General features: G+C 60.7%; 1 protein-coding gene across 2 annotated transcripts in view; it reads left to right on the plus strand.

Annotated features, from left to right (window-relative positions):
- Positions 1 to 21101, plus strand: part of LRP1 (LDL receptor related protein 1) — an 81481-nt gene extending 60380 nt beyond the window's left edge. For both annotated transcript variants that reach the window (XM_047868134.1, XM_047868135.1), the window contains 46 exons: positions 36 to 228; positions 971 to 1096; positions 1309 to 1437; positions 1715 to 1834; positions 2047 to 2160; positions 2466 to 2615; positions 2700 to 2822; positions 3132 to 3248; positions 3428 to 3556; positions 3830 to 3952; positions 4047 to 4187; positions 4268 to 4458; positions 5225 to 5408; positions 5513 to 5598; positions 5773 to 5892; positions 6418 to 6605; positions 6741 to 6946; positions 7481 to 7669; positions 8227 to 8375; positions 8801 to 8894; positions 9015 to 9131; positions 9381 to 9500; positions 9841 to 9963; positions 10119 to 10244; positions 10658 to 10774; positions 11452 to 11558; positions 11663 to 11795; positions 12649 to 12768; positions 12881 to 13003; positions 13351 to 13491; positions 13601 to 13735; positions 13808 to 13927; positions 14848 to 15116; positions 15667 to 15845; positions 16342 to 16448; positions 16696 to 16812; positions 17273 to 17449; positions 17596 to 17736; positions 17839 to 18012; positions 18283 to 18444; positions 18860 to 19034; positions 19215 to 19316; positions 19468 to 19532; positions 19641 to 19731; positions 19830 to 19974; positions 20143 to 21101. In XM_047868134.1, coding sequence (XP_047724090.1) covers positions 36 to 228; positions 971 to 1096; positions 1309 to 1437; positions 1715 to 1834; positions 2047 to 2160; positions 2466 to 2615; positions 2700 to 2822; positions 3132 to 3248; positions 3428 to 3556; positions 3830 to 3952; positions 4047 to 4187; positions 4268 to 4458; positions 5225 to 5408; positions 5513 to 5598; positions 5773 to 5892; positions 6418 to 6605; positions 6741 to 6946; positions 7481 to 7669; positions 8227 to 8375; positions 8801 to 8894; positions 9015 to 9131; positions 9381 to 9500; positions 9841 to 9963; positions 10119 to 10244; positions 10658 to 10774; positions 11452 to 11558; positions 11663 to 11795; positions 12649 to 12768; positions 12881 to 13003; positions 13351 to 13491; positions 13601 to 13735; positions 13808 to 13927; positions 14848 to 15116; positions 15667 to 15845; positions 16342 to 16448; positions 16696 to 16812; positions 17273 to 17449; positions 17596 to 17736; positions 17839 to 18012; positions 18283 to 18444; positions 18860 to 19034; positions 19215 to 19316; positions 19468 to 19532; positions 19641 to 19731; positions 19830 to 19974; positions 20143 to 20283 — 6399 coding nt within the window. In that variant the 3' untranslated portion in view covers positions 20284 to 21101. The remainder of the gene's footprint in view (positions 1 to 35; positions 229 to 970; positions 1097 to 1308; positions 1438 to 1714; positions 1835 to 2046; positions 2161 to 2465; positions 2616 to 2699; positions 2823 to 3131; positions 3249 to 3427; positions 3557 to 3829; positions 3953 to 4046; positions 4188 to 4267; positions 4459 to 5224; positions 5409 to 5512; positions 5599 to 5772; positions 5893 to 6417; positions 6606 to 6740; positions 6947 to 7480; positions 7670 to 8226; positions 8376 to 8800; positions 8895 to 9014; positions 9132 to 9380; positions 9501 to 9840; positions 9964 to 10118; positions 10245 to 10657; positions 10775 to 11451; positions 11559 to 11662; positions 11796 to 12648; positions 12769 to 12880; positions 13004 to 13350; positions 13492 to 13600; positions 13736 to 13807; positions 13928 to 14847; positions 15117 to 15666; positions 15846 to 16341; positions 16449 to 16695; positions 16813 to 17272; positions 17450 to 17595; positions 17737 to 17838; positions 18013 to 18282; positions 18445 to 18859; positions 19035 to 19214; positions 19317 to 19467; positions 19533 to 19640; positions 19732 to 19829; positions 19975 to 20142) is intronic.
- Positions 21102 to 21521: the final 420 nt, after the last annotated feature.

Here is a 21521-nt window from a genome sequence, read left to right on the forward strand (position 1 = left end):
GCCTACCTGTGATGGGCTTAGTGCTGTCGCCACAGGTGATCCTGAAGTCCGAGCCAGTCCACCCCTTCGGATTGGCTGTGTACGGGGAGCACATTTTCTGGACCGACTGGGTGCGGCGGGCTGTGCAGCGGGCCAACAAGTACGTGGGCAGTGACATGAAGCTGCTGCGCGTGGACATCCCCCAGCAGCCCATGGGCATCATCGCCGTGGCCAATGACACCAACAGCTGTGAGTGGGGCCACTACCACCAGCCTTGCTCTCCTGCCCCTGGTGCCAGCACACACACACACACACACACACACACACTACACCCTGGTCCTGTTCTCCCACAGCCTCCACGTGCAGACACACAAGTGTACACGCTTTCACCCCCAAGAAACCCAAAACACCAACACTCCTCTACTCCAGCTCCCTCAAGACATCTGTGCGTGCGTGCACACATATGCACCCTCGTAGCACACCACAGCTGGTCTCACCTGAATCTCTGACACCCCAGCACATGCCCTAGCCATTCTTCCCCCCAAGAACCACACGTGCTCCCAGAGCCTGATCAGACACACGCGCCCCAGGCTCTGCCTACCTCACACTGTGCGTGCACGTGCATGTGCACAGACGCTCCCACATTGGGCCTGCCTGGCCGAGGGGCCCCATACAGATCCACAGCTTTTCCATGCCTCTCACACACACTCCAAGGCCCCACCACTAGGCTCCTTCGACTTGACTCTCCTCAAAGCACATTGCAAAGCCCACGTCACCCCCCGCCCCAAGAGCACACACACCCTCAACCTCAGCCCCAGCCCCAGTACTCCCACTGGCCCTGCCTTAGCACCTTTTCTGCTCCCCCAGCCATGTGCCATTGTGCCAGGGCCAGGGCTAGGAAGCTTAGTGAAGCTATGTGAATGGGTGTGGGCATTTTGTGTGTGCACAGCTGGGGACACTCTTAGCCCGCTGTCCTCTGTTCTTGTTTCAGGTGAGCTCTCCCCTTGCCGCGTCAACAACGGGGGCTGCCAAGACCTGTGTCTGCTCACTCACCAAGGCCATGTCAACTGCTCCTGCCGAGGGGGCCGCATCCTCCAAGAGGACCTCACCTGCCGGGGTGAGAGAGGGAATGACAGAGGACAGACACTGGTGGGGGGACCCTGGGCACACAGTGGGGACCATCTCCTCCTAGACTCCAGTAGCCCACCCTCGTGAAAACTTTTATCTAGGAGAAACTGAGGATGACCTCAGTTCTGGGGGACAGGGGGTAGAGACATTCGAGGCCGCAGGACCCTGGCTTACGAAGCTCCCTCCACATCGCCCCCACAGCTGTGAACTCCTCTTGCCGAGCACAAGATGAGTTCGAGTGTGCCAACGGCGAGTGCATCAACTTCAGCCTGACCTGTGACGGTGTCTCCCACTGCAAGGACAAGTCTGATGAGAAGCCATCCTACTGTAGTAAGGCACCTCCTCCAGCCTCTGTGCCCCAACCCTCCTCCCTTACCCCTGGCCTCCAGAGTCGACCGCCTCAGCCCCCAGAGGGGCAGGGTGTGGGAGTGAGGGGAGCAAAGCTCCGTGACCCACTCCACAGCTGTCCTGAAGGGCAGAACCGCCGCTAGCCCTGTGCCAGCCCCTGAGCAGTTTGTCAAGGGAACAAATGCATGACGTCTCATCAGAGGCAGCGCCTCCCCTGTCGCTGCTGCTGACTGCTGGCCTGCTCCCCGTCTGTCCGCAGACTCACGCCGCTGCAAGAAGACTTTCCGACAGTGTAACAACGGGCGCTGCGTGTCCAACATGCTGTGGTGCAACGGGGCGGACGACTGTGGGGACGGCTCAGATGAGATTCCCTGCAACAGTGAGTGGGACCCGGGACCTGGCCCTCAGACCCCCACCTCTGCCACGCCCTGCCCTTGCTGAGCTTTGGTTCCCAGGCCCCACAGGGTCTGCTTCAGCGTGCTCCACGGTGGGCTTGGGCAGGTGCTTTGGGCCAGGAGCTCTGGCCTGGGGTCTCTTGCCCCCAACGTGGAAAACTGCGGCCTGATGGTCTGGGGGTGGGTGCTGTTCTAGAGACGGCCTGCGGAGTGGGAGAATTCCGCTGCCGGGACGGCACCTGCATTGGGAACTCCAGCCGCTGCAACCAGTTTGTGGACTGTGAGGACGCCTCCGATGAGATGAACTGCAGTGAGTGACACCCCTGCCTGGGTGCCTCGTAGTCTCTCTCCCGTCTCGCTCCCTTGCCTCCTGCCTGGGGCTCCTCCCTGCCATCCCTTTGGCCCACGTGGCGGCCTCTGTCACCCTCACAGCCTGTGTGGCCCCTGCCCCAGGCCTGGGCTCCCTGGGGTGAGTGGAAGGGGTGGACAGCACCCCCTCCCCCGAAGGACACCGTGCGACTTTCTAAAACACCAAGGCCACTGTCAGGCCAGCAGCTGCCCCGGGAGGGAGTGTGGAGGGAACCTCGGTTCACCCCTCATCCCTGCCCCCACCAGGCGCCACTGACTGTAGCAGCTACTTCCGCCTGGGGGTGAAAGGAGTGCGCTTCCAGCCCTGTGAGCGGACCTCCCTCTGCTATGCACCCAGCTGGGTGTGTGACGGTGCCAATGACTGTGGGGACTACAGCGACGAGCGCGACTGCCCAGGTCTACACCAGCCTTGGGTCAGATGCACGGCGGGCGGCGGCCCCCCCAGGGTGGCAGTGCCCTCATGCTTCCCTCTCCCCCCAGGAGTGAAGCGACCCAGATGCCCCTTGAATTACTTTGCCTGCCCCAGTGGGCGCTGCATCCCCATGAGCTGGACATGTGACAAGGAAGACGACTGTGAGCACGGCGAGGATGAGACCCACTGCAGTAAGTGACCATAGGGCCCACCCACCGGAGCTGGGAGCCCAGAGAACCCACGGCGGGCAGGGGCTTCACCAGAGTTACTGAGTCACTGTCCACACCTCACCTTTTAGTTCCCTCCCAGGAAATGTCCTCCTAGGAGAAGGGCACCCAGGGCCTTAACCCCAGATCCCACCCCCGGGGGGGAGGGGGCATCTCTCTAGCTCATGCTGACCCCACAGAGGGATGCCTTGGCATGCACCCTACACCTGCCTGCCCAGCTCAATGCTGTGCCATCCCCTCCCCCCATCTCACTTTGGCTTCCAACTGCCCCAGACAAGTTCTGCTCGGAGGCCCAGTTTGAGTGCCAGAACCATCGGTGCATCTCCAAGCAGTGGCTATGTGATGGCAGTGATGACTGCGGAGATGGCTCAGATGAGGCGGCTCACTGTGGTGAGAGGTGGCTGGGATCGGGTCGGGGAGGTGCTCCCGGGAGGGACAGAGCCCCCCCATGCCACCCGCACGTGCACATGCCCTACTACGGGAGGGATGGACGGCACAGTGGTGGGAATGTCACCCCCGCTGCCCGGCCCACTGTGCCTGCTCCCAGCGGCTCCCTGTTCCCCCCACAGAAGGCAAGACGTGCGGCCCCTCCTCCTTCTCCTGCCCGGGCACCCATGTGTGTGTCCCCGAGCGCTGGCTCTGTGATGGTGACAAGGACTGTGCTGACGGTGCCGACGAGAGCATCGCGGCCGGCTGCTGTGAGTGGCAGGGGCCATGAGGAGTGGGGCGGGCAGCAAGCAGCCACAGTCTCTCTTTGCAGTAGGGAAAACTGAAATCAAGGAGAGGAAGTGCTTTAGCAGGGGTCCCTCGGGCAGTCAGTGGCAGAGCCCTGTCTACAACCCACATGGATGTCTGGACCCTCCATCCAGTGCTCTCTGTCCACTCTGCCACTCAGACCCCACCAAGGTCCTGTGTGACAGTCATCAGCTAGTCGGGGGGAGCTGAGGGGCCATGTCTGTCTCTGTCCGTAGTGTACAACAGCACCTGTGATGACCGCGAGTTCATGTGCCAAAATCGCCAGTGCATCCCTAAGCATTTCGTGTGTGACCATGACCGTGACTGTGCCGATGGCTCCGACGAGTCCCCTGAGTGTGGTGAGCCTGGGGCCTCCCTGGGGGTGGCACCAGGGGTGCGCCCTGCCCTCCCTACGCCCAAGCTCCCAAACTCACCCGGCCCCTCCTCCCCCAGAGTACCCAACGTGCGGCCCCAACGAGTTCCGCTGTGCCAATGGGCGCTGTCTGAGCTCCCGCCAGTGGGAGTGCGATGGGGAAAATGACTGCCACGACCAGAGCGACGAGGCCCCCAAGAACCCGCACTGCACCAGCCCAGGTGGGCCCGACGCACGGCCCCCTCCCCACCCTCCATCCCTGGCTCAATGGCCCCCTGACCTGCCCCCCCACCCCCTGCAGAGCACAAGTGCAACGCCTCCTCGCAGTTCCTGTGCAGCAGCGGGCGCTGTGTGGCCGAGGCGCTGCTCTGCAACGGCCAAGATGACTGTGGTGACGGCTCGGATGAGCGTGGCTGCCATGTCAACGAGTGTCTCAGCCGCAAGCTCAGTGGCTGCAGCCAGGACTGCGAGGACCTCAAGATTGGCTTCAAGGTGTGCCCCACCCCGGAGTGGGCGCTTCCACTCGCCCAAGGCTGGCGGGAGCTCCTTTCTCCACCCCTTGTCCGTTCATTTGTTCGTTCATTCAACAAGGGCTCATTCAGCACCTACTCTGCCAGGCAGTGCTCTGGGCACTTGGGGACACAGCAGAGGAACAAAATCAAAACCTTTACTTGGTTGGGTTCTGCATCCCCTTGGAAAGTAGGGCCAGCAAGGGCTACGGGAGAAGGAGGGGTGTGCAGATGTCAGGCAGGCACCGAAGTCCAGGTGTGCAGGTCAAGGGAGAGGCCAGACAGGAGCCCAGAATCTGGGAGTTATGAGTCTGGATAGGCTCCCCAATGGAGCGCGTGTAGATGGCCTGTGCTCAGCCACACCAGTGGCAGGGAGGTGATGGGCGACTGGCAGAGGAGCCTGAGAAGGGGCAGCCGCTGGCGTGGGAGAAGAGCCGTGTGAGGAAAACCTTGGAGGAGGCGCACCACCAGCTCTGTCAGATAATGCTCACAGGTCACATAAGATGAGGCCTGAGCATCGACCTCTGGGGACAGAAACCGGGTGGTCATCGGTCACTGCAGTGGTTTAGCTGAAGTGAGAGCCAGATGGCTCAGTATCTGTTTGCTGCCTGCCTCCCGCCCCTCAAGGCTGGGCTTCCCCAGCGGAGCCAGCCAGCCCCCAGGGGTGGAGGGAACCAGAGCTCCAGGCTCCGGGGCGGGAGGCTCCGACCACAGCCCCTTCCCCAGCCCAAGGCTCCCTGTGCCTGCAGTGCCGCTGCCGCCCCGGCTTCCGCCTGAAGGATGACGGCCGGACGTGTGCCGATGTGGATGAGTGCAGCTCGACCTTCCCCTGCAGCCAGCGCTGCATCAACACGCATGGCAGCTACAAGTGTCTGTGTGTAGAGGGCTACGCCCCCCGAGGCGGCGACCCCCACAGCTGCAAAGCGGTGACTGGTGAGACGGGCACGTGGAGGGGGTCAGATGGCTCAGGCAGCTGGGGACCGGGGGTGCCAGAACATGCCCCAGCTGGCAGCTGAACCAGGACGCTCTGTCTCCAGATGAGGAGCCATTCCTGATCTTTGCCAACCGGTACTACCTGCGCAAGCTCAACCTGGACGGCTCCAACTACACGCTGTTGAAGCAGGTGCCAGAGCCGGCCCTCCTCACCCCCACACCTGTCCCCAGGCCCGGAGCTATCTTCCCTTCCCCGCCCAGCCCCCTCATCCTCCCCACTTGGGCCCATGTTCGTCACCTCCTACTCACTCCTCCAGCCACCGGCGTCCTGACTCTGTAGTCATCCCCCACCCCCCACATCCAGGGCCTGAACAATGCCGTCGCCTTGGACTTTGACTACCGAGAGCAGATGATTTACTGGACAGACGTGACAACCCAGGGCAGCATGATCCGAAGGATGCACCTTAACGGAAGCAATGTGCAGGTGAGGCCAGGGGCAGCCCACTCCTCAGCAGACAAACTAGGCGTTGGGGGCCAGAGATCCAGCCGCAGGGTCCCTCCCCAGAGGGCTCGCTGTGTTTCAAGGCCATCTCCCCTTCACCCATGGCATCCCACTGAATTATTTCCTCCTCTTCCTTCCCCACGAAGTCACTGCCTAACTCTGCTTGTCCTGGCTTCTTCCTCTCCTCCAAGCTCAGAGAGTGAGGTCTAGGAGATTCCTCCTGCTTTTCCCTCATTATCAGTAGCTCCCCCCTTATGGCTGCCCTCTCTTAAATTCATGCCCCTAGGCACTTTGGGGTTTGGGGTGCAGTAGCTCTCCTCTGGAGACCCCTCTCCTATAGCCTCAGCTGACACTAGGTCTGGGCCTGGGCGTTTTCCATCCATTGTCCTCCCTGCAAGCTGGGGGAGGAAGCTGTACTTCACACTTGGGGGTTGCTGGGCCCCCAGAGAGACTGAGGGTCGTACCCCTGGTCATCCAGAGCTCTTCTTTCCCTGCCTCTGCCCACAGGTGCTGCACCGGACAGGCCTCAGCAACCCTGACGGGCTGGCTGTGGACTGGGTGGGTGGCAACCTGTACTGGTGCGACAAAGGTCGGGACACCATCGAAGTGTCAAAGCTCAACGGGGCCTACCGGACGGTGCTGGTCAGCTCTGGCCTCCGTGAGCCCAGAGCTCTGGTGGTGGACGTGCAGAATGGGTATGAGGGCAAGGAGGGTTGGGGGAGCCCCTGAAGCAAGCAGTATGCTCAGGCATCCAGGCCCAGCCTCCCTGCAGGCTCTTGGTGGGACCAGTCGCTGGATCTCTTGGGGCTCACTGCCCACCCACCTGCCAGGTACCTGTACTGGACAGACTGGGGTGACCACTCACTGATCGGCCGGATAGGCATGGATGGGTCTGGCCGTAGTGTCATCGTGGACACCAAGATCACGTGGCCCAACGGCCTGACACTGGACTACGTCACCGAGCGCATCTACTGGGCTGATGCCCGTGAGGACTACATCGAGTTTGCCAGCCTGGATGGCTCTAATCGCCACGTCGGTCAGTGTGCCAGTGAGGCTGCCTGGGCACAGCAGCTCTGGGGGTCGGGGGTGGGGTCTGGAGCTACAGAGGATCAGGCCTTTGGGGCAAGAATAAGGTTAAAAGTCAGACAGCATGGTCTGAGAATGGGGATCTCCCCAGGGGAATGGGGATCCAGAGCACCCCGATGTACGCCCCCTGGACAAGCCCAGGCATGAGGCCACCATCTGAAGGAGAAAGAGAAGTTACTTCTCATGCACAGTTCGGGGCCCCGAGAAAGACAGGAGTAGGATGCCTGGGGTTGGGATGCTTCGGCACAGGGCATCCTCTAATATTACAGAGCAGGAACCTGCTGTCAGAAAGGCCTGAGTTTTAGTTCCAGCTTTGCCACTTAGCTGTGCGACCTTGGGAAGCCACTTAACCATCTGGAACGGGGGCTGGCGCCCACCTCACAGGGTTATTGTAGGGTTAAGGATGTCCAGTGGGGAAGGCGCTAACCGGCTGCTGGGCCCGTTCCCTCCCCGTCTGCTGGGCCCGTTCCCTCCCCGTCTGCAGTGCTGAGCCAGGACATCCCACACATCTTCGCACTGACCCTGTTTGAGGACTACGTGTACTGGACCGACTGGGAGACAAAGTCCATCAACCGAGCCCACAAGACCACGGGCACCAACAAGACACTCCTCATCAGCACCCTGCACCGGCCCATGGACTTGCATGTCTTCCACGCCCTGCGCCAGCCAGATGGTGAGCAGTCAAGGGGTGGGAGCCAGCAAAGAGTGAGCCTGGCATGGGGGGCCCCCGGGGAAGGATATGGCCCAGCAGGATTGGTTCTTCTCTAGCACTGCCTGAGCAGTGCTTGCCAGACACTGGGAAATTAGGGAGGCTATCGACAGGCTCTCAGGAGCTACAGCCCAGCCTGGGTCCATCCCAGGAGTCTTGTAGCAGCAAGCCCCTGAGGCCAGTCCAGGTGCGGACCGCCCAGGCAGGACCCCAAAGGCAGGCGGGCCGTACCCGAGGGAGGGCACAGGTGAGGCAGCATATGAGGCTGCAGGGCTGGCCTGATCCTGGGACCTCAAGAAGAGTCGTCTCCCTTCTCTGGCTTCAGCTCCTTCCTAAAGGAGTAGGATTTGGATCTGTCCTGCCTCTGCCCAGAATAGAGTGGGCTAGGCAGCCTTCAGAAGACCAGAAAATGTGGCATCAGTGAGTGCCGCCCTCATTCTGCCAGAGGGCAGTGGCTCAGGGGGCCCTGACCCATATACTGGGTCCAGTCGGCTGCCCGTTAGCCACTTTCTCTCTGGCAGTGCCCAATCATCCGTGCAAGGTCAACAATGGCGGCTGCAGCAACCTGTGCCTACTGTCCCCCGGTGGGGGCCACAAATGTGCCTGTCCTACCAACTTCTACCTGGGCAGCGATGGGCGCACCTGTGTGTCCAACTGCACAGCAAGTCAGGTGAGGCTCTTCCCCTTGACCCCCATTCACCAATGCCTCGTTCCCCCAACCTCCACTCCTCCTCGGACCCCAACACCCGCTCTAATGTCCTCACGCATCTGGTTTTCCCACGCTAACACCCCCACATTTCTTGCCTACCTCTTGTCTCCCCACAGCAATATTTTTATACCTGTCACCTCACACAAACACCCCCACACCCTAACCCTGACCCTCCCTTACCAGCACCCCCCACCCTGCCCCCCACACAGATACCCCATCACCTGGCCTTCCCGCACTCATCATATCCCAACCTTCCATCCAGCTCAGCACCTCCACAAATTACCCTGGTCCTCCCGCTTCTTTGAAACATCGCAGCCCCCCAAAAGAAAGTCTCCTGAGTTTCCCCAGACCCCCACCAACCCCTCTTGCCCCCACCTGCCCTCCAGTTTGTGTGCAAGAACGACAAGTGCATCCCCTTCTGGTGGAAATGTGACACAGAGGACGACTGTGGGGACCACTCAGACGAGCCCCCGGACTGTCGTAAGTGCCCAGAGCAGGGGTGGCAAGAGGGTCCTGCACCGGGGGCAGCCTGACTCTCCAGGCTCTGAGTGGCCATGCCCAGCCCCAGCCTTTCTGACTCTGCGGCTCCCCTCCTGGCAGCCGAATTCAAGTGCCGCCCAGGACAGTTCCAGTGCTCAACAGGCATCTGCACGAACCCTGCCTTCATCTGTGACGGGGACAACGACTGCCAGGACAACAGTGACGAGGCCAACTGCGGTAAAGGGCTGCCCAGCCACTGTCTGCCCTCCTCCCTCCCCCTTTCTCCTTCCCCGGAACTTGGAGGTTTCCTACTAAACTCCAAGGACAAGGAAGCTCAGCCCACAGCAGCCTCCTCTCCAGGCTGGACTCCTGCTGCTTTAGGCCCTGAACCTGCATGCTCCCACTGAGGGGATGAGGTGCCCCCTCGCTGCTCCTGAATCCTCTACCCCCCATTAGTTACCTCACCCTCCTCCCTACCTCCCACAGATATCCACGTCTGCTTGCCCAGTCAGTTCAAGTGCACCAACACCAACCGTTGCATCCCCGGCATCTTCCGTTGCAATGGGCAGGACAACTGTGGAGACGGGGAGGACGAGAGGGACTGCCGTGAGTGCCCGGGGCTGTGGGCAGGGAGCGGGGTGGCGGGGAAACAGACACAGAAACACACTGCACACTGAAGTCTACCCACCGCTTCTCTGGGCCATGTGGCTGTCAAGTAATGTTATTAGATGGGTGACATAAATTATACAGGGTGTGACTTGGTTTGCTGGGAAAAGGTGCAGATTCAGAAAACAAAAAGCACCAAAATTGGAGATAAACTGTCCCTTTCTCCTAAGAAATTTCTGGTGGGACCAGGGCCAGGGCTTGGAAGAGGGAGAAGACGGTGATCTCAAACTGTGGTGGGGGAAAAATGGGCAGGTCCTCATTCTCTCCCCCTACCCTGCAGCCGAAGTGACCTGTGCCCCCAACCAGTTCCAGTGCTCCATCACCAAGCGCTGCATCCCCCGAGTCTGGGTCTGTGACCGGGACAACGACTGCGTGGATGGCAGCGATGAGCCTGCCAACTGCAGTGAGTTGCCTGGTGCCCCCAGAGCCCACCTTCCCTCCACTGCGTCTGCTGTTCCCACCTCATCCCCACCCCGGGGCGACCAGCGGCCACTGCCTTGCCCTCCCAGCGCGCTCCTGCAAGGATCCTCCCCCTCACCACCAGCCGCCCCCTTGCAGCCCAGATGACCTGTGGAGTGGATGAGTTCCGCTGCAAGGACTCCGGCCGCTGTATCCCCGCTCGCTGGAAGTGTGATGGGGAGGACGACTGTGGGGACGGCTCCGACGAGCCCAAGGAGGAGTGTGGTGAGCTTCCCCAGACCCCGCTCTCAGGGGAAGGCATCCGGCCTGGACAGGACTCAGGCCACCTGCTGACTGGGGCTCAAGCTGCCTGGCACTCGGCTTCCCGTGCCCACCACCCCCTGCCTGATTCCCCGTCCCTGCCTCCACCGGCACTTCCTCGGCACATACCCACGCAGAATCTTCTCTGCCCGCCTAACAGAGGGGGCTCCGTTAATCCCCTCCCCCAAGCAGCTCCTCCCACTCGTGTGCCGCCAGGCCCCATAACCTCCTCGAATCTCAGAACACTGCTTGGCCTCCCCCCGCTGATCTTTCTCCCACTCCTGGCCATCCTGCCCATGCCTGTCTGAAACCCTCGGGCCTGTCCCCGCTCTGTCCCTGACTGCCCCGATGTTTGCCTCCCAATCTTGCCTCCCCAGACGAGCGCACCTGTGAGCCCTACCAGTTCCGCTGCAAGAACAACCGTTGCGTGCCAGGGCGCTGGCAGTGCGATTATGACAACGACTGTGGGGATAACTCAGACGAGGAGAGCTGCAGTATGTCCCCCCACCCCCCCGCCCCGCCCCACCCCCACAGACCTGGGGCTCCTCCCTTCTCAGCACCCCTGTCCCCACCAGGCTGGCCGGTGCAGGTGGCTGCCTCCCAGGGCTGGGGGTCAGGTGCCCCCTCCCTGTTCACCCCACCCCACCCCACTCCATGTCGTGTATTTGAGTTTGTGCCATTTCACCTCATCTCATGTTTCTCTCCATTTTCACACTGTCCTCTTGGGGTTGCAGAGGTAGGTGTCTCTGATGTGCCCCTGCTCCCACCACACCCCCTGCCACTGCCCCAGAGCCCACCCGTCCGTCCCCGTGCTGTGCCTCAGCCCATCATCCTTTACTGGCCTCTCCCTAAACCCTGGTGCTTGTCTTAGTGGTCTTGTCCCTCTCCTGTTCCCCTCGACCCCCTGCACACAGTCTGTCCCGAGGGCAGAGCCAGGGACCCATGCCCTCTCTCGTGTGTCTGCCCCAGAGGGGTAAGTGTGAGCCCCCTCTGTACCCAGCTGATCCCATGAGGACAGCCAGTTGGCTGGTGTGGTCATTATGCCAGTCAACTGTGGCTTTCAGGGACACAAGGACGGGTGGTATTGTTCTGCCAAGGGCTGGAGATACTCCAAGGGCTGAGTCCCTGTGCCCACCCTCCTGGGGCGTGTTTCTCCCCTGTCCTTCTCCAGCCCCTCGGCCCTGCTCTGAGAGCGAGTTCTCCTGTGCCAATGGCCGCTGCATTGCTGGGCGCTGGAAATGCGATGGGGACCATGACTGTGCAGATGGCTCAGACGAGGTGTGTAGGGAGAGGAGAAGGAGGGAGGGATGGCCTCAGAAGAATCAGGACAGAGCTACAGGGGTGCCCCGATCTGACCAGGATGCTTGCTCCTGTGCCCGCAGAAAGACTGCACCCCCCGCTGTGACATGGACCAGTTCCAGTGCAAGAGTGGTCACTGCATCCCTCTGCGCTGGCGCTGTGATGCGGATGCCGACTGCATGGACGGCAGTGATGAGGAAGCCTGTGGCACTGGCGGTGAGGCCCTGCCACCACCCCCCATCCCACCATGTGGCCCAGTCATTCACCTCATTCTTTGTCTTCTGTAGTCATTGTTCATACAAAAAATATTTCTTAAGCACCTGCCATGTGTCAGGCACCGTTCTAGGCGTTGGGGATATAGCAGTGAACAACACACAGGGCCTCTGGGTACACGCTGGGACAGGTTGTTCCCTCCACAACGGCACTTAGTCAAGGGGCCAATTGGACCAAAATCCAGCAGAAACCTGTTGGCTGTGTCCACCCAGACTCCACCCCACAAGTTTCTACAGGGCAATCGGCTGCCCTGACAAACAGAGTCCTTGTTCACTTTGCTTTCCGGAAGCAACGAGACAGTGCCTGCCCCTGGCTAACCTGGCTGGGCTCAGTGGCCCGAGGCCACACTGTGAAGCTTGGGTAAGGGAAGCCTGGGGCTTAGAGCAGAGACCCACCCAACAATGAGGACAGACTTCCTGGCTCTGCCTTGATAGTCTGGAACCTGGGTCTCCTGACTCCCAGCCCCGTGCTCCTCCTTTCTGCCTGCCATGAACTGCAGTAGGCCCCAGTGCCCTGCCACAACCACTAGAGAAAGAGGGCACTCTTGGCCTCTCTGTACACACTTCCCCAAAAAGGCCTCTTCTCCCCTAAATACCAGAGGAGGCAGTTCTGCTCAGCTGCCCAGCAGGTATAAAGGTAGGAGACCTGGGTTCATTCTGGTTGTACCACTGCTTGCCTGGTGACCCCTCTGGGCCACCTCCTGTGGTGGGAAGGGCCTGGGCAAGATCCTGCCCCCCAGCAGCCAGCCTGGGGCTCAGGGCTCATTTTTGGCTCTTTGCACGCCCCCGGCGCCCAGTGCGGACCTGCCCCCTGGACGAGTTCCAGTGCAACAACACGCTGTGCAAGCCGCTGGCGTGGAAGTGCGATGGCGAGGACGACTGCGGGGACAATTCAGACGAAAACCCGGAGGAGTGTGGTGAGGCGGGGGGGGCGGGGCCCAGGGCGGGGGGCGGGGCTCTCATGCTCCCCGGGCGCTGCAGGCCCGCCCCCAAGGCTGATTCTGGCTCTGTCCCCTCCCACCCCTGCAGCCAGGTTTGTGTGCCCTCCTAACCGGCCCTTCCGTTGCAAGAACGACCGCGTCTGCCTGTGGATCGGGCGCCAATGCGATGGCACCGACAACTGCGGGGATGGGACTGATGAGGAGGACTGTGGTGAGCAGGGGGCCGGTGGAAGCAGCCTGGTGGGGCGGGGGTGATAGTTTGGGTACTGCACAGTGGGTGGCGGCGGGCCAGGTGGAAACTCGGTGTGGGGGGAGTAGTATCCATTGTGGGGAGTCTGGGGGCCCTTCCTTGGGAGAGAGAGGCTTCTGAGGAAGGCAGGGAGGCTGCCCGGTGCCCTAGGTCTTGAGGTGGAGCATCCCCTGAAGCTTGACAAACAGCCCCGGACAGAGTGGGGGGGGGGGGGAGGGGGGTGGGAGGGGGCTGTGGGAGGAGGGGGGGCTGTGGGAGGAGGCCCCGGGGTGGTGAATATCCAGATCTGAAGCCCCCACCTTCCCCAGAGCCCCCCACGGCCCAGACCCCCCACTGCAAAGACAAGAAGGAGTTTCTGTGCCGGAACCAGCGCTGCCTGTCCTCCTCGCTGCGCTGCAACATGTTCGATGACTGCGGGGACGGCTCTGATGAGGAGGACTGCAGCATCGGTGAGCCCTGCGTGCTAAGGAGCTGGCGGCGGGGGGCCTGCGGAGGGCCAGAGAACCCAGGCCCAAGCCCAGGTGGCTCAGGAGAGAGGGCCCACTCTGTCCCCCACAGACCCCAAGCTGACCAGCTGCGCCACCAACGCCAGCATCTGCGGGGATGAGGCACGCTGCGTGCGCACCGAGAATGCCGCCTACTGCGCCTGCCGCTCGGGTTTCCACACTGTGCCAGGCCAGCCCGGATGCCAAGGTAAGAAGGCGGGACTCAGAGGGGGCGGGAAGAAACCCGGGACTCTCCATGACCCTCCCCTGTAACCCTCAGACATCAATGAGTGCCTGCGCTTCGGCACCTGCTCGCAGCTCTGCAACAACACCAAGGGTGGCCACCTCTGCAGCTGCGCCCGCAACTTCATGAAGACTCACAACACCTGCAAGGCCGAAGGTACCAGCCTACCAGCCGGAAGAGGACAGAAAGAGTGGGTGGGGCTATGCAACACCAGAGTGTAAATGGGGCTAACGTGGATGGACGTGCTCCCCTTGGCACACCCATGCCCAGGCGCAGGAGCCCAGACCCACGGGCCCAGCTGCCAGCAGCACAGAGGCTGGCATCAGTGCACGGGGTGCTGGTTGGGGAGCTGGTTCATCTGGAGAAGTCTGGGGTGGGGGCAACATACCCATATCCCACATGTGCCTCTTCACCCGCCACTCCCAGGAGGAGAGCACACAGACACGCATCACCACACAATCACGTTGTAGCTAGCCCCTTTGCTTCTTATTTTCAGCTTCATTGAGATATAATTGACAAAACTGTCAGATATTTAATGTGAACAGGTGATGATTTGATGTATGTACACCTGGTGAAAGGTTTCCCTTCATTGAATTAACACAACTATCATCTCATTCACCTTTTGGGGGGGGTGGGAACGTGTATATGCTCTGACGCACACCTGCACCTGCCTGTGTACAGACACCCCCAAACACCCGTGCACACACATCCATGTGCACACGAGGGCATGTATGAATACACAGCCCCACCACGCACGTCCAGGTGCACTCACGTGCCGGTGCGTGCCTACACCCCTCCGTGCCAGTGCACACACACCCCCACATGCATGTGTGCCCATGGGCATATATCAGACAGCATGTAGCACAGTGTGGTGATGCCAGCCAGTGACAATGAGGAGACAGAAGTCCCTGAGGCTGGAGAGGCAGAGAAGATTTCCTGGAGGAGCGGGTCCTATTGGACCAGCTCAGGGAAGGAGAGGAGGGAGTACATCCCGGCACCAGGCCTGGCATCCCCCAGCCCTGGCCTCCTGCCCCTGCCTTTTTCTGCACCTGACACCGGGACTTTTGCCCCTCCAGGCTCTGAGTATCAGGTCCTATACATCGCCGATGACAACGAGATCCGCAGCCTGTTCCCCAGTCACCCCCATTCGGCTTACGAGCAGGCCTTCCAGGGTGACGAGAGTGTCCGCATTGATGCCATGGATGTCCATGTCAAGGCTGGCCGTGTCTATTGGACCAACTGGCACACAGGCACCATCTCTTACCGCAGCCTGCCACCTGCCGCACCTCCCACCACTTCCAACCGCCACCGGCGACAGATTGACCGGGGTGTCACCCACCTCAATGTGAGCACCCCACCCGGGATGGGATCTCCACAGATTGGATGGGAAGACTGCAAAGAGCAGAGGGTTCAGAGCAGGGTTTGAAAAGGACAGTGGAAGGGGGCAAAGGGTGAGACTGACGGGCAAAGGCATTCGGGATTATGTTGTGGGCACGACAGGTGGACAGAGCAATGAGAATTATCAGTAGCTGGCTCTGCCACATTGCAGCCCAAGGTGGCAGGGTACGATGGACACACTGGCCTTCAGCATCAGAGCCACGTTCAGTTCCTGATTGTCACCGCCATCCACTGTGTCAGTCTCAGCCACCTATTTGACCTCTTTGGGCCTTTGTTCCTCAGTAGAGCGAGGTAATAATATCTCATCCAGCAAAACATGTGAAAACTCTAGGTATGGCCCATAAGGTAAGTGTCCATTGAACCTCTTCAAAATCAGAGAACCGGCTCCCGATCTGGGATGACTTTTTAACAGGGATGAGCTGGCAGGTGCAGGTGGGGATAATGGGCAGGAAGACAAAAGGTGGTAGCCCCTGACATTATCACCCTCCCCCATTCAGATCTCAGGGCTCAAGATGCCACGGGGCATCGCCGTCGACTGGGTGGCCGGGAACGTGTACTGGACTGACTCAGGCCGAGATGTGATCGAGGTGGCACAAATGAAGGGCGAGAACCGCAAGACGCTCATCTCGGGCATGATCGACGAGCCGCACGCCATTGTGGTGGACCCACTGAGAGGGTATGCGGGGGTCCCGGGGGGAAGGCCAGGGAAGCCTCTGGGGCAGCCCAGCATCCCCAGGTGCGTCCCTCCCCTTCCAGACCATCCTGGGGTCGGAGTCCTCCTCCAGCCCTTGGGCCTTCAGGCCACCTCCATCTTTGGTGCTCCCCAGTGCCGCCTTTGCCCAGAATCCCCAGCTGGCCTGCTCAGGCAGGGGCCTGCCCTCCACTTGCCTGGCCATCATGTGCAGCCAAGTTTGGGCTGCTTGTTTGCTCCAGGGGGCAGCTCTGCCCACTTTGATGTCTCTGGATTGGCACCTTGTAGTTTTAGAGTAAAAGATCCTTAACCTGATCAGGGACCTGACTCCCCTCGTTCTCTCTGGAGGAGGTAGACAGAACACTCTCCTCCCAATACCCAGCAGTCCCTATGCCCAAGCCACAACCTGGTGGCCCATCTTGCTCAGCCTGCTCTGGCAGCCCTCAGGTCCTACCCATGCTCAATTCTTCTCCTTCCCCAGCACCATGTACTGGTCAGACTGGGGGAATCACCCCAAAATTGAAACGGCAGCAATGGACGGGACCCTTCGGGAGACACTGGTACAGGACAACATCCAATGGCCTACAGGTCCGTGGAGGCAGGGGCAAGGGGTGTGGGAGGGGTGGGTTTGCTGAGCCTGAGGTCACGTTAAAGCTTGGAGGAGAAGGGGCTTGGACTGGGATGGGCAATGAGTTATGGAGGCTTTTTCTAGAAGTGACTGGGAGTGGTCATGGGGACAGGGTAGAGCTGTCCCAAACATGGAGACACTTCTGCTTTTCCTCGAGCCTGGGGTGGCAGAGGCTGGGCCTTCACAGTGCTCTCTGCCTCCCCTCAGGCCTAGCTGTGGATTATCACAATGAAAGGCTGTACTGGGCAGATGCCAAGCTCTCAGTCATCGGCAGCATCCGGCTCAATGGCACGGACCCCATCGTGGCTGCTGACAGCAAACGAGGTCAGCATCCTAGAGCAGCCTCAGCCAGCGCTGCCCTCGGGCCTCTTGTCCTCCCCACTGAGTCCAAAGGCCTCACCCAGCACCTGCCATCCTCCTCATCCTGGCCCCCAACAGTCCTACAGTGCCTTCCAGGCCTACCCCCACTGGACTCCCTGTGTACCAGCCCTGCACCCTCTGGCCCACTTGCCCATTCATTCATTCTACCAATGACATTGAGTTGCATGGAAGCAACAGAGGTGGCAGGAGGAGCTTAGTAGATGAGGGAAGAGGGAACAGAAGTCCTTCCTGACCGCAGAAGTCTAGGGCTGATGGGACCTTTTGCCAGTAGTGGCCACAAGAGGTGGAACAGGTTGGGGGGAGTTTTGTTTGGGATGTGTTGAGTTTGAGGTGCCACAGGAGCCCAGGTGTCCTGGAGAGTGACCAGGGCCTGAGTCCCCTCTGAGTCTACCTCCTCCCCCAGGCCTAAGTCACCCCTTCAGCATCGACGTCTTTGAGGATTACATCTACGGCGTCACCTACATTAATAATCGTGTCTTCAAGATTCATAAGTTTGGACACAGCCCCTTGATCAACCTGACAGGGGGCCTGAGCCACGCCTCCGATGTGGTCCTGTACCACCAACACAAACAGCCTGAAGGTAGGCACAGGGGGACAGCCCAGTCTGGGCCCGGGAAGGCCTGGGGGCAGAGTCTCCAGGCTGTAGCCTCGGGTCCTGGGCATTGTGGCGGGGACATTCTGGGTCCACGAGGCTCAGCATCCTCCCACCCCTGCCCACACCTGCAGTGACCAACCCCTGTGACCGCAAGAAGTGTGAGTGGCTCTGCCTGCTGAGCCCCAGCGGGCCCGTCTGCACCTGTCCCAACGGGAAGCGGCTGGACAATGGCACCTGTGTGGCCGTGCCTTCGCCCACGCCACCACCAGATGGTATGCTTGTGCCCCTCCCGGGTCCCCACCCTCTGCCCTGGGACCTTCTTCCCTGAGTTCCCCTCTTCCCCTGGCTCTGTGCCCTGATGGTCCTTCCCGCAGCTCCTCGACCCGGAACCTGTAACCTGCAGTGCTTCAATGGCGGCAGCTGCTTCCTCAATGCACGGAGGCAGCCCAAGTGCCGCTGCCAGCCCCGATACACAGGCGACAAGTGTGAGCTGGACCAGTGCTGGGAGTACTGTCGCAACGGGGGCACCTGCGCTGCCTCCCCCTCTGGTACGGCCTTCAGTTCTCCTGCCAAGACTGCGCCTGGCTCCTCAGCCCCAGCCTCCCGCCTCTCAGCCCACTGGTTCCGCCTGGGGCGGATCCCCAGACCCTGTCCCACCCTGCTCCCCCTCTGTCTCCCCTCCTGCCCGCAACCCACAGCCCCAGTGCCCCCGTTCCTCTGCTGCGTGCCTTCCACCCGGGCCTCCCAGCCCTGGTCCCCTCCAGTGGGGCCGGTGCCTGGGTGGGCCACGGTCCCGCTCACACATCCTCTCCCGCCAGGCATGCCCACGTGCCGCTGCCCCACAGGCTTCACGGGCCCCAAATGCACCCAGCAGGTGTGTGCGGGCTACTGTGCCAACAACAGCACCTGCACCGTCAACCAGGGCAACCAGCCCCAGTGCCGATGCCTACCTGGCTTCCTGGGTGACCGCTGCCAGTACCGTGAGTGAGCCATCCTTGGGCCCCAAGGAAGGGGATGACGGGAGCTCGGGGACCTAGAGCCAAGGGTGATGGTCAAGAGGCAGATTCTGGGGAGGGAGGCCATTCGCAGCTCAAGCAGTCTCTAGGTGATCCCCCCCATCCCTGTAGAGGTGTCAGCACACTTCTCCCAAGGTGGTGAGCCCTCTGGCATCAGGATTATTCAAGCGAAAGCAGTGCCCTGCCAGGCTATTTGGGGACGTCCTTATACTCTAAACCTGTGAGGGGGGAGGGGGGCAGCAGGGGACTCAGGAGGAGGTGAGAGTCACCTAAAAGACCTAGGAGTCCCCTTAGTGTTTGGCTCCCCCACCCACCACCTGTGGAGGACCCTCATGAGGGTGGGGCTTGAGGCACCTCCTCTCCCACCCCCCAACTGCAGGGCAGTGCTCCAGCTACTGTGAGAACTTTGGCACGTGCCAGATGGCCGCCGACGGCTCCCGGCAGTGCCGCTGCACCGCCTACTTCGAGGGGCCGAGGTGCGAGGTAAACAAGTGCAGCCGCTGTCTGGATGGAGCCTGTGTGGTCAACAAGCAGAGTGGGGACGTCACCTGCAAGTGAGTGGGGCCTGCCCCCACGGTTCTGCCCGGCCTTGACCCTGCCCTGCCCCGGCCTCACGCTCCCTGGCCTGCCCCCCCCCCCCCGCCCCTTCCTTAGCACTTCCGACAGCCCCACCCCTTCCTCAGCACCTCAGACACCCCCTCCCAGTCCACCCAGCCTGTCATTCCTTCCTGCAGCTGCTCTGATGGCCGGGTGGCCCCCAGCTGTCTGACCTGTGTTGGCCACTGCAGCAATGGTGGTTCCTGTACCATGAACAGCAAAATGATGCCTGAGTGCCAGTGAGTTGGACCTGAGCCTTTCTAAGACCTAGACCATCTCCCCCTCCCCAAATCTGAGCGGGACACTCGGGACCCTGTGGCCCCTCCCAGTCCCCTGGCAGCCATGACTGTGGAGGTCGTGCCTACTCAGCTCTGCCCCTCCCGTCTACAGGTGCCCACCCCACATGGCGGGGCCCCGGTGTGAGGAGCAGGTGGTCAGCCAGCAGCAGCCTGGACGTAGGTGGCAGGGGACGGGGAGACAGAGCTTCAGGGACCTGGAGCAGGGTATTTGGGCCTCACTTCCCTGAGCCTCTCTGACTCAATTTCCCACCTCCGCCCCTCCAGATATGGCCTCTATCCTCATCCCTCTGCTGTTGTTGCTGCTGGTGCTTCTGGTAGCCGGAGTGGTTTTCTGGTACAAGCGGCGAGTCCGAGGGTGAGTTGTGGAGAGTCTGGAAAATTCTGGCTATTCATTTATCACCCTAACCTTGCCCTCCTATCATCCCTGCCCCCTTATAATCCTGCCTCCCCCAGGGCTAAGGGCTTCCAGCACCAGCGGATGACCAATGGGGCCATGAATGTGGAGATTGGGAACCCCACGTATAAGATGTATGAAGGCGGGGAGCCTGACGACGTAGGGGGCCTACTGGATGCTGACTTTGCACTGGACCCTGACAAGGTGAGCTGGGAGGACAGAGGAGGAGGCTTCCAGGGCAGGGACAAGAGGCTGTGGGTGGGGTGACTGAGGGTACGGAGTCGGATGATGGAATGGAGGCGGGGGAGGTAGGGCGCCTGGGCCACAGATCCCATCCCCTGCGCCCCACCTGAACCCTCTGTCACCTTGCAGCCCACCAACTTCACCAACCCTGTGTATGCCACACTCTACATGGGTGGCCACGGCAGCCGCCACTCCCTGGCCAGCACGGACGAGAAGCGAGAACTCCTGGGCCGGGGTCCTGAGGACGAGATAGGGGACCCCTTGGCATAGGGCCCTGACCACTGGACTCAGCCCAGAGAGCCTCCTGCCCCCTGCCAGAGAAGTCCTTCAACGAGCCCCCTCCTGCCCAGCCAGCCCCTCCTCGGCCCTGCCGGGGTGTATAAATGTAAAAATGAAGGAATTACTTTTTATATGTGAGTGAGCAAGTGAGCAAGCGAGCACAGTATTATCTCTCTCCGTTCTCCTCCTTCCTGCCTGCTCCTCAGCACCCCCCTCATGCTGCCTTCAGGGAGGGGGGCAGGGAGGACTCTGGGGGCTCCTGTGGCTCACAGGTACCCACCTCCCACCTTCCACCAAAATGCACCCCCACTGGGAGAGCTGGTGGTGCTGCCCCCCTCCCTGTTCAAGACACTTTGTCAAGGCTCTCCCCTCTCTCGCCCCACCCCCATCTTATCCCTCCCAGCTCTCTGAGGGCCAGTTCTGTGGAGGGAGAGTCCTTTGCTGCCCCTGTCTGGAAGATTTGGCTCTGGCTGAAGTAGCAAGGAAAGGATGGAATTTTTTAGTTCTTGGGGGATGCCATTCGATGCTCCAGCCCCCAACTCTAGGGGCACCTGAGATGGCCATGCTCAACGCCCCTCCCAGACAGGCCCTCCCTCTCTCCAGTGCCCCCACCGCGGCTCCCAGGGCTGGAGACTTTCTTTGGTAAACAGTCCCCCAGCCTCCTCCTCCCTCGCCTGGGGATGAGGAGGAAGTGGGGCACACCAAGAAAGGGTAAGCGGGCAGCCCCGCTTTGGGGACATGAACGTTTTAATAATTTTTGCTGAATTCCTTTACAACTAAATAACACAGATATTGTTATAAATAAAATTGTAAAAAAAAAAAAAAGAAAGAAAGAAAAAAGCCATTTGTGTCTACCTATGAGTGTCAGACTCTGGGAGCTGGGCTGTGCTTGCCTGCTTCGGCCACCAGAGGGAGACGTGCTCTGTGCTGGAGGCAGGACTGGAGAGTCTGGTCTTGAGAAGTGCCCTTCTCCCTGAGCTGCCTCCCTCTCCATCTGGCTGGCAGGGGAAGGGGGTGGCACTGGACTTGATGAGGAAGATCTGCTTCTCCTGGCTGTGTGACCTTGGGCCAGTGACTTCACCTTTCTGGATTTTGTATTCCCTGTGACTCTAGGACAGTAACTCCAAAATCTGTTTCTCTGCATTGTCGCTTACAGGGCACCACCAGCCCTACCCAAAACGATCTCCCACAGTGAGAAATCCCACTGTAAGAACTGAACACAGTGGGGT

Source organism: Prionailurus viverrinus, chromosome B4 (genome assembly GCF_022837055.1).
Source record: "Prionailurus viverrinus isolate Anna chromosome B4, UM_Priviv_1.0, whole genome shotgun sequence".
NCBI lineage: Eukaryota > Metazoa > Chordata > Mammalia > Carnivora > Felidae > Prionailurus > Prionailurus viverrinus.